Raw genomic sequence first — 11,381 nt, forward strand, 5'->3', positions numbered from 1 at the left:
TCTGGGGCAGTTCTGACCACCCACCCCCCAACAAACTTGCCCCTTTCTTAGGGCAGAAACCAGAACCAGCTCCTACCCACCTCTTATCACTGGGCTGAGACTTTCAGTAAGACCTGTGCATTGCCAGAGCCCCTCACTGGGGAAAAAGAGAGGCGAGTCTGCCCAGGCACAGTGGAAAATCCCTGGCAGGGGGAAAGGCTATGGAAATTTCTTCTTGACGTTCTCTTTCCAGACTTGGACTTGCCCCAGAAAGCAGTCAAGCATTTGCCCATTGACCTGCAAGGCGGCTCTGCTCTTCCTCTCGCCTCCACCCCCACCCTGGGCTTGAACCCTGGGAGCAGTGATGGGCCTGAAAGAAGCCGCAGTGGGCAGCTGAGCTCAGCCTCAGAGAGTGGCAGGTGATGTCCTCCAGTCCCACCTCCTTAGTTCAAAGATGGAGAAGCAAGGGTCAGTGGCAAAATGATACAAGGCTGTGGATGTCTTCACTCCCATTTCAAGCTCTGCTGGTGCACTATGTACTGTTTCCTTATCTGTAAAATGGGCACAATAGTCATAATCCCTACTTGATAGGATTGGTGATATGTCAAGTGAGTTCAAGATGTAGAGCGTGCTATGAATATACACTGTGTATCCCTCTAATGCTGAGCTTGCTCCTCCTTGGGTGTAGCCCCCGCGGTGGAGGGCGTCCTTCTCATTGTGCCAGTGCCCGACCTCCTGGGCTTTGAGTGAGGCCTTGAAGTTATCACCAGGGGGGAGCAGGTTCCCGGGAGGCCTGGCCCCGTATTATTGCTAGACTGTGTCCACAGCATGTCTTGCCTGTATTTGTCCTGCTGCTTTTTAAATGTAGGTAGATGCAATTTTTGGTGAATAAGGTACACATTCGCTTAACAGTGTTAGTGAAGTCACAGGTTTGTCATATATTATAGCAAAAGTCCACTAAAATTTTTGGAGTTTCATAACGGGTTGGGGGGCCACTGGGATAGGTGCCCAACCTCTGCCCTTCTCCCCTGAGGGGCCTGTGTTCCTCTCCTGCCCCCTAAGAATGTGCCAACCCAAGTCAGCTCCCCTACTTTGGCCCTGGTCCCCAGACAATCCCCAGAGGGGCTCTGACAGGAATCTGAGTGTGTGGCAGAAAAGCCCATGCTAGAGAATGAAGAAGGCCACCCTCACGTCCTCAGAAAGTGTTATCCATCTCTCCTCCCACTTGTTAGAACGTACAGAATACTGCAGATTCCTAGCCCTCCTCTGGCCCTTTGCCAGTTACCACCTTGGAGGCCTGAGTGCAGTGGGACTTGACTGTTGTGGTCACTGGGGTTTGGACTGGGATGTGGAGAGGCATACAAGTGCTGGTAGTTGGTGGGAATATAACACAGTACAACCAAGGCTGAAAACAATGTGGCCATTCCTCAACAATTAAAAATAGAGTTACTATCTGGTTTGGCAATCCACTTCTAGGTATATACCCCAAAGAAGTGAAAGAAGGGTCTCCAAGAGATATATGCACACCCATGTTCCTAGCAGCGTGACTCACAGTAGCAAAAAGATGGAAACCACTCCAGGGTCCATCAGCGGATGAAAGGATAAGCAAGTGTAGTATGTACATATAATGTAATAGTATTCAGCCTTAAAAAGGAAGAAAATCTGGGCTATAGGAAGTTTGCTACAACATGAGTGAACCTTGAAGACACTGTGTTAAGTGAAGGAAGCCACGCCCAATTAGACAAATACTGTGATTCCACTTACATGACATACCAAGAGAAGTCAAATTCATCAAGACACGAGGTAGAATGGGGGGGGGGACTCCCAGGGGCTAGGAGGGGGACACATGGTATTGTTATTTTATTTTTTTTAAGATTTTGTTTATTTATTTGGTAGTGAGAGAGATCACAAGTAGGCAGAGAGGCAGAGAGAGAGGGGGAAGCAGGCTCCCTGCTGAGCAGGGAGCCCAATGCCGGGTTGGGCTCAATCCCAGGACCCTGAGACCATGACCTGAGCTGAAGGCAGAGACTTAACCCACTGAGCCACCGAGGCACCCCGGTATTGTTACTTAGTGGGTATAAAATGTCAGTTATGCAAGTTAAAGACTTCTGGAGAGCAGTTGCCTGACAACGTGAATATATTTTTAACACTATCAAACTGTACATTTAAAAATGGCTCAAATGCAGGATGCCTGGCTGGCTCAGTCAGTAGAGCATGCAACTCTTGATCTTGGGATCATGAGTTTGAGCCCCACATTGGGGGGTGGGTAGATTGTAATTAAAATTTTTAAAAATGGTTCAATTTATGTTATATGTATTTTACCACAATTTAAAAAAGAAGTATTGGGGATTGGCCCTAGTGGGCCTCTCAGGAGATGGCAGATTTGAAAAGTCATGGTACTTTTCACCTTTCTTCTCTTCCACACATGTTCATAGAGCACTTTCATGAGTCAGGCACTGTTTTAGGCACACAAAAAACTGTGGGTTAATATTCTACTGGCAGAGACCGACAATAAATAAAATTTTAACCAAAATGCTCATGGCTCCTCTACTCTTTCCTTTTCTTAATGAAAAATGTACCATATTTACACTAAATGGAATCAAATTATGGAGCCATAACTTATGTTTTAAAACTTCTAGAGCTCATCTTATATACTTTTTCGTGTGTGTTAGAAAATTTTTTAAGTGGGGGTGTAATTGACAAGCAGTGAACTATACACCCTTTTTTAGGTGTTCAATTGTTTGTATTTTGAAAAATGTGTACTAAAAAGACAACTCAGCTGATATAATTTATATACGCTAAATTCACCTGTTAAAAGTGTACAGTGCAATGTTTTTTCATACATTCACTGAATAATGCAACCACAATCAATTTTATAATAATATTTTTATCACCCCTCAAAAGAAACTACCTACAAGCACTCACCCCTACTAATCAACCACTAATCTACTTTTATCTCAACGATTTGCCTATTCCTGACATTTTGGATAAATGGAATTGTGTAATATGCGGTCGGTTGTGACTCCTCTCACTTGGCATCATGTTTCTGAGGCTCGTCCAAGTTGTAGCAAGTATCAGTCCTTCCATTTCTTTGTACTAATGAACAATATTCCATTACATGGAGAGACCACATTTTGTTTATCCATTCATCTGTGGATGGACATCTGTATTGTTTCCACTTTGATTTTATGAACAATGCTGTCAGGAACATTCACATGTTAAGTTTTTGTGTGGACATGTCTTCATCTCTCTGGAGTGTATGCCCAGAAGTGGGATTGCTGGGTCATACAGTAGCTGCATAGTTCACACTACGAGGAGCTGCCAAGCTGTTTTCCAAAGTGGCTGCACCATTTTACAAACCCTGCGGCAATGGACCAGGGGTCCTTTTTCTCCACATCCTTGCCACTCCCTGTGATCTTCCATCTCTTTGATGATAACCATGCTGGCAGTATGAAATCACAGCTCACTGGAGTGCTGATTTACATTTCCCGAATGACCAAGAATGTTCGACATCTTTCTGTAAATAGCTTATAGGTCATTTGGACATGTTCTTTGGAGAAATGTCATTCAGGTTCTTTGCTTGTTTTTTAACTGAGTCGCAAGAGTACTTTATAGGGGTGCCTGGGTGGCTCAGCTGGGTGAGTGGCGAACTCTTGATTTCGGGTCAGGTCATGATTTCAGAGTTGTGAGATCGAGGCCTGCATGGGTCTCCATGCTGGGCGTGGAGCCTGCTTAAGATTCTCCCTCTCTCTCTTCCTCTGCCCTTCCCCCCTCTTAAAGAGTTCCTTATATATTCTAGATGCAAATCACTTATCATATATATGATTTGCAAAGTATTTTCTCCCAGTGTTGTCTTTTTTCGTTAAGATTTTATTTATTTATTTGATAGAGAGAGCGAGGACAGGGAGAGAATAAGCAGGGGGAGCAGAAGAGGGAGAAGCAGACTCCCCATTGAGCAGGGAGCCCAACTCAGGACTCAATCCCAGGACTCCAGGGATCATGACCTGAGCCAAAGGCAAACACTTAACTGACTGAGCCGCCCAGGTGCCCCCCAACAGTGCTGTCTTTTTTTTACTTTCTTGATTGTGTCCTTTGAAGCACAAATGTTTTGAATGTTTAGAAAGTCCAACTTGCTGACCTTCTTTTCTATCACTTGCAGTTTGGTGCCCTAAGAAATCATTGCCTAATCCAAGATCATGATTTTCTCCTACATTTTCTTCTCAAAGCCTTATAGTTTAGTTCTTCCATTTAGGTCTATGATCCACTTTGAGTTAATTCTTGTGTATATACACTTTTTTAAAAAATGCAGGCATTAAGGTATAATTTACATTCAATAAAATTTACCAATTTTAAGTATACAGTTTAATTAGTTTCATCTTATATACTTTAATGATTCTATATTGCCGGATATTTTTTCCTGGGAAGTGAGGGGGTAGACAAAATTGAGTGTGTGCCCATTTTCTCTTCTCTTTATGCCCCACAGTAGTTTTCCCTGTAAATATGTGTGTGATTATGTGAGAGAGAGAGAGAGTGTGTGTGTGTGTGTGTGTGTGTGTGCGCACGTGCACGCGCATGTGTGTGTGTGAGAGAGAGAGATGTCTGCTTCTTGGGGGTTCCTGCTTACTGTGGCTTTCTCTCGCAGCCCCACAGAGTCACCTAGTTATATACAGGCAGAATGAATGAATGCAGCCATCAAACGATGACCCCTCAGTGTCTGCCTTCAGAGCCATCAGGACCACCTGGCCTGTGTTTCTGTGCACTGCCCATGCGTGAGATCAAGATGGAGACTCCTTGCATGGACGTGTCTGAGTTTAATAGACGGCTTTCTAATTTGTGATTCGTTCATAACGAGCCCCCCTTTCAGGATAATTACAGAGTCCTGTAACCATCTACTAATTGGGCCTGGTTTCTGTGCCTTCTGTTTCGTCAGCCTTCTGCTGGGCTGTCCCAGTGGTGCTTGGCCCCCTCCAGCAGCCAAAGCAGATGTGGCTGACCCAGACCCCGTCCAGCAGGGAGCCAGGGACAGCTCAGAGGAATGAGTGGAAAGCCCTGCAGGTAGGAGGCCACACTTTCCCTCTTAGCCCTAATACAGGGTGTGGGGTATGTTCCTGGCTTGGAAGAAGACAGCTTAGAAGTGCAGCTGTCTAAGCACATTACCCCCAAATGATGGTTTTGTTTGTTTGAAGATTAAATTTTTTTTCTTTTTTTGAGGTGGGGGGTGCCTGGGTGGCTCAGTGGGTTAAGCAACTGCCTTGGGCTCAGGTCATGATCCCAGGGTCCTGGGATCGAGCCCCAAGTCGGGCTCCCTGCTCAAAAGGGAGCCTGCTTCTCCCTCTCCCTCTGCTGCTCCCCCTGCTTGTGCTCCCCTGCTATCTCTCTGCCAAATAAATAAATAAGTAAATAAATCTTAAAAAAGAGAGAGAGGGCTTGAGTACCCATGAGGAGGGGGGAGGGGCAGAGGGAGGTAGAGAGAGAATCTTAAGCAGGCTCCACGGCCAGTGTGAAGCCTGGTGTGGGGCTCAATCTCGTGACCCTGAGATCATCACCTGAACTTAAATCAGGAGTCAGACACTTAACCGACTGAGCCACCCAGGTGCCCCAAGATTTTATTTTTAGGTAATCTCTACACCCAATGTGGGGCTTGAACTCACAACCTGGAGATGAAGAGTCACATGCTCTACTGAGCCAGCCAGATACCCCCCGGCAATGATGTTTTTTATAATACGTTGTATGTTGACATGACTCTTATTAAGATGGTGATTTTTGACAAGATGTTAGAAGAAAGCAGGACCAGTGAGGAAGGAGGTCAGAGCTTCTCCCTCCTGCAGGGTGTCTGCTCTGCGGCCAGCTCTGCCACAGGTCAGGCCCCTATCTCTTGCCCAACCCCTGGCTTCCTCTACCAATGGTGGCCTCAGTTATGACTTTATATCCATGTTTCTTCACTGTTATCCCCATTTTACAGATGAGGTAACTCAGAGTGACTTGCTCAAGGTCATTGGCTAACCAAGGTCTGAGTCAGGATTCAAACCCAGATTTCACCACATCATGGTGGCCTTAACCACTGCTAAGGACACAACTTCCCTCCCAGGACCTTAGCCTTTAATATTGCTCTCAACTGGGTGGCAGGGATAATAAAACAATGAAATGTTTCTGCCCTGCCCTCCTCTCTCCTCAGCCTGAAAGTCTGAGGCTGGTGGGGGCATCTTGTGTGGTTTGCGCTAAGGGAGAGGGGGATGATCAAGCAATCAGACAGCCAGGGGAACGTGGGGGTATCCCCCAGAACTGGGGGATATGGAACAAGTACATACACTGAGATCAGAATACTGCTAAGTTTTCAACACTGTGATTATGAAGGAGGAGGCGGGTAGCGGGGAGTCATAAAACGGCTGGATCTCACTCTGGGTCTTAAAAGAAGGGGAGGCCTTGCTGACAGGACAGAGGGATGACATCCCCAGTGAAGGGCACTGGAAAGAGCAAAATCTGGGATAAGAGAAGGGGGCAGTCCATATTGACCTGTACCTAAAGAAGGGAAGTTGTAGGGGGTGTGGTGGGCCGTGAGCCTGGATAGGGCAAGTAAGGCCCACCACCCAAGGTCTTGAAAGGCAGACAGTGGAATCTGACAATAGGGACCTAGGTAGGTTCTAGAGTAGTATTCTGATGAGTTGGGAAATAGAAATAAAAGAAGCAGTCAGTACAAATTTTGTAAGCCAAACAGAACAATTTTGGGAAGCATTTTCCAAAGTTGGATTTTATTTGTAAGTCTAAAAGCTTTATTAACTTTCACTCTTAGCAACAAAGGAGCCTTTCCTGTCTTCTCTTCAAGAGCCCAAAACCTGAGACGAAGCTTCCTGCTGCATCTTAAGAGGCCAGCCAGCTCCCACCTGGGGGCCCTTCGGTCCAGCTGAGGGGCATTTTCAAGCTTTGTGATGAGGAAAGCCAGTCTGGTTTCAGGAGGTGGTGACTCGGAGGTGCTTTCTTGGGAGCTCAGGCTTTCCTCTGGCCTCAGTCTGACCATCTAAGAAAAGGGGCTGAGTGTGCTCAGCACCTCCTGGTCTTGGAGAGGAGTTCCTGCTCACCATTGTATCCAAGTCTTGCCTCTAAATACCAACAAGGCTGTCTTGGAGCTAGACGCTGTTGTTTTCCCTGTTCTTCTTTTGGGGCAGGGACATACAGCTGTGAACATCGGAGCTGATCGTAATTCTCAGGGTAGTACGCCCAGACACTACCCAGAAGCTGAGCGCCCTTCACTCCCAGCTCCCACCCTGAGGGGCTGAAAGTGGACAAGGTCAGGCACGGCCAGAAGATGGTCATTGAAGGGCTGGGACCTGTGTTTACTAGTCCGTGGAACATTAGTAACCCACATCCCACCCAGTCCTCACAGGGTGGCTATTAGGAGGATGTGCTAAGAAAAATGAGGGTGAGGGCTCCCCTAAAACTACGCTGGGCACCTTCTCATTTGCTATCGGCATTTTCAGATCTAGCTCTAAACCAACTGCATTCATTTTGGGGAACAAGTCACTCGGTTCTACCAAAAGATGTGAGTCTTCTAAACCATCCAAGTTTAGGACCCTGTGTCAGAATCACTGATGAAAATGCCAGGAGGGCCCCACGAAGCACTCGGCCAGAATCTCCACCAGAGCCCAGGGATCTGTGTTTTTAACCTGGGCCCCACACGCTCTAGTGGGAGAACTACTGTTTTAACTTTGGGAAAACAAGGCCGGCCTGGGACCAGGAAGAGAAACAAAGGAGATAACAGCTCTCCAAAGGCCAGAGTGGGAGGTCTGTTCTCCCCACCCTCCACTGGCACAGGGAGGGAGAAGTGGAAGGGCCTTGGCCTTCATCTGGCTCAATCCCAACTTCACTGATAAGGAAACTGGGGCCCAGAGAGCACAAGGAGTTCAAGTTACCCAAAGAATTCATGCAGACAGTCCTGTAGTCCCCATGCTTGGAATCCTTCAGCTCTACTCCTTCCCTGCTTCCCGTGTGTGTGTGTGTATGTGTGTGTGTGTGTGTGTGTTTCATTCTGCACCTGCCAAGGCCACACCTCCCAGTAGCACTTCAGGCCTCTCAGAGGCCTATGTTCCTGGTCTAGTAAGAGGCTGGGATCAATTCTGTTTCTTGATACCGCAGCTCCCTAGCCTTTTACAGAGATCAGCTTTTTAATTTTCATGACCGTGTTAACAATGAACTATGATTTTTTCACATCAAGAAAAATGTCTCTTAAGAGTCCTTATAGTTCCTCTAAGTGCCTTGGGCTCAGGGAGCCCTGTATCTAACTCAGGGCAACCAGGTGAGCTCTCCCTCCCCAGACTCTGGCTCAGTGGGAGGTCTGACTCACTCCTGGCCTTCCAGGGCTTTCCAGTGCCTTCCCCTGGTAGCATAAGCCCGCACAGAGCCAAGGTAGACAGGGTTCTTGGCACAGACCGCACACAATCCACATACCTTCATTACCAGGCTGGCAGGCAGCCCCGGAAAAGGACAGAGAAACACACAGGTGGACCTGAGTGTGCTTAAACTTGCCTCTTCCCGGCTCCCCTCCTCCTCCTATTTCACAGCAACAAGGAGACTCAACCATTTTAACAAACATTTTTTTATTAGAAAAGTAAAAAATATTGCATAGGTCTTAATACTTGAACATCAAGTGTATTCATGAACAGCGAGTATCTTCATGTAAACAGTTCTAGATGGAAGACCCAGATGGCACTCCTCAGGGGGAGGGGTTCCAGCCCCCAACCCCAATCCCACCCCATCCCCTCACAGCTCCACTCCTCAGTACACAGCAGGGGATGGGCAAACGCAGCTCCCAGGTGTAGTTTTTCTTCAGGTGTCCAAGATCCCCAAGTGATCCCCACACCACCCTTTCCTCCTTACATTCATGCGTCTGTAAGATAGCTGCCTAGGACAGGTCAGTAGCGAAGCTCCGATCAAAACAACAACAACAACAACAACAAAACAACCAAAAGCTACAAAAACCAAAAACACATTTGGCCCCTTCAGACCGTGAGTCCACAAACCCCCTTGCCCCCCCCCCCCCCCACCAGTGCCGTTACCAGGAACACACTCCCCTCCCCCCAACCCTGCAGAGGCCAGTGCAGCCCAGCCGCTCTCCTGGCTCTGTCACACCACTGTTGTCTTAACTGTCAGTAACAATAAAAATGGTAAAGTACATGCTACATACACATCCAGCCAGGGGCCCCGTTGGCCCCTGAGCCTTTGTTTCATGCTACAGTACTGAGGGGCCGGGAGCCACCTGCTCCCCTCAGCCAGCCTCCATGGAAACGCAATGTTCCCCACCACCTCAACCTTCCTCCCCCTCAGGTGGCTGCTGTCAGTTTTCAAAGGACAGGCTTCAGTCCCTCAGCTCCTGCCTGCCAGGGTCCACCTCAAGAAGTTCATCTGTATCTCTGTCATGGGGGCAGGGTCGCTCCCCTCCACCCCCCCAAAGGCCCGAGTTCAACACTCCTCAATAAGCAGCTGCTCCGAGCTGTACAGCTTTTTCTTGATGACTCGGAAGCCCGTGCTCAGCGTCAGGGACTGGCTGAAGCCCGGCACGAAGGGAGAGTTGGCGGAGCTGAACAGCCCCTGGATCTTAGGCCAGAGGCGTGAGTCCAGCCGCAGCACGAGGGTCAGCTGGAAGGTAGGCACCAGGCTGGGGTCGAGGGCTAGTTGCCCGACGCTGTGGCAGCTCTTGCCTTGCTCGACGCAGACGTCCAGCAGCGCCCCCCGCAGGCCGCACGGCTCGCTGTAGGCCAGGCGCAGCAGTTCCTTGCCCACCTGGCTCACCAGCTGGCCTGGCATCAGCAGGCGCGCTGGGCGCCGCGAGCCCAGCCGCGCCTGGGACAGGCTCTCCTGCAGCAGCTGCATCAGGCTGGCACACAAGTGCTCATCCTCAGGGTCGCTGAGCAGCTCGAAGTCGGGCAGGGACACCCCATCCAGGTATGTCGAGTCTGGCAGGGAGAAAACACAGGAGAGGGGTGTAAAAGCAGCTCCGAAAGGGGGATGTGCTGTTTCGTTAAGAAACCAACACACTCCTTCGCACTCCGTGCCTGTGTCTGTCCCACACGCGTACCCTATACTCCAATCCCCATTTCTCCACCCCGTAGCCCCTTCCGCAATCTGGGTTCCGATGGCTTAGGAAGCCAAGTCGGCGCTGACTCCTTCCCGAGCAGCGCTTTCTTACCTCCCCGGCCCCTCGAGTCGAACCCGGTCTCGGCCCATGGCTTACCTTCCTCTGGCCCAAAACCACTGTTGCTGCTGTCCAGGGACTCGCAGTCCGAGCTCTCCAGGCTCGCGCACCGGCCAAGACCCTCTTCTCGGGCCGCCGACCCCCAGGCTGAGCGCGGCGGCTGATCCGAGGTGGGAGTTCTGGATAAGGACGACGATGAAGAGGACGACGACGATGAAAAGCGATCCCAAAGGCTAGGCATGATGAAGACGGACGCCAAGACGTTTGCAGATGAGCTTTGGATGCGAGACCGCAGAAAACGCTGTAAAACACGAGGGACACCGACCCGGCGTCAGTCTGGGGGCTGGACCAGACTGAGCGCTGGGGACCCGAAGGACTGAGGCCTTCCCACGCAGGGATCAGCACACACAGAAGGGACACTCACCAGTTAGCTCCGCCGGCGAGAACTGCTAGGACAAGTGCGTACTGCCGCTTGAATGGATGAGCGAACTGGCACCAACCCCGGAGCGCTGCCCAGACCTGCCCCTTCTGCCCACCCGCACCTCCCCCTTGGCCTGCCGCGGTCCCTAGCACCAGGGCCGAGAGGCCTATAAGGACTAGGGCGGAGAGGCCACACCCCCTCTGCGCCGCGGCCCAATCCAGATCCGGGAGTGTGGCTGCCCTCAGCCAATGGGCTCGGGGCGCACGTTCGCAACGTTCTCTCCTGCCTGGTGACAGTGGTCTGGCCCCGCCCCCGTTGAGTCCCAGAACGCTCCCAGCCGAACCCCGAGCCGCGGCCACGCCCCCTTTCTGGAAGGGATCCGCGGCGGCTGCAGCTGCCAAGGTCCCCGAGGGCGCTCGCGGCAGGGGAGGATCAAGGAAAGACTTGTTTATTATAGGGTCCTGTTGAGGGGGGAGGGGGGTAGCCGTGACCGCGCGGGGGAAAAGCCGGGGGAACTTGAGGGGGCGGTGGGCCGGGAAAACGGTTGCCCCCAGCGTCTGGGAGCCTGCGACTGACTACAGGCACAAGTAGGCGCTCGGGCGGATGCCTGTGGGACGGCTGCGCGGGCAGCAAACGTTAACCCGGCAGGCCCTCGCGCACTTACCCCACGCTGACCCGGCCTTGCAAAGGGTCGAAATATGGGGGTGGGGTCCAGACTGGGCAGCTCCGGGCCCCGAGCTCTGTCTTCCTTGCAGCCCGGCCCGCCGGCTAACTCTACTGCCCCGGGATGGGTTA

General features: G+C 50.5%; 1 protein-coding gene across 2 annotated transcripts; it reads right to left on the bottom strand.

The window, feature by feature from the left end:
* Nucleotides 1-8,551: 8,551 nt before the first annotated feature.
* Nucleotides 8,552-10,738, bottom strand: DDIT4 (DNA damage inducible transcript 4). 2 transcript variants are annotated; one of them, XM_032840847.1, is made up of 3 exons: nt 10,590-10,738; nt 10,205-10,442; nt 8,552-9,926 (listed from the first exon to the last, which is right to left on the bottom strand). In XM_032840847.1, exons 2-3 carry the CDS (start codon nt 10,404-10,406, stop codon nt 9,433-9,435), a joined length of 696 nt encoding a protein of 231 aa, XP_032696738.1. In that variant the 5' UTR covers nt 10,407-10,442; nt 10,590-10,738; the 3' UTR covers nt 8,552-9,432. The 2 variants fall into 2 exon arrangements, with proteins under 2 accessions (XP_032696738.1, XP_032696732.1); XM_032840841.1 differs by having other exon boundaries at nt 10,205-10,466.
* Nucleotides 10,739-11,381: the final 643 nt, after the last annotated feature.

This window comes from Lontra canadensis, unplaced genomic scaffold (genome assembly GCF_010015895.1).
Source record: "Lontra canadensis isolate GAN:19392208 unplaced genomic scaffold, GSC_riverotter_1.0 scaffold3, whole genome shotgun sequence".
Taxonomy (NCBI): Eukaryota; Metazoa; Chordata; class Mammalia; order Carnivora; family Mustelidae; genus Lontra; species Lontra canadensis.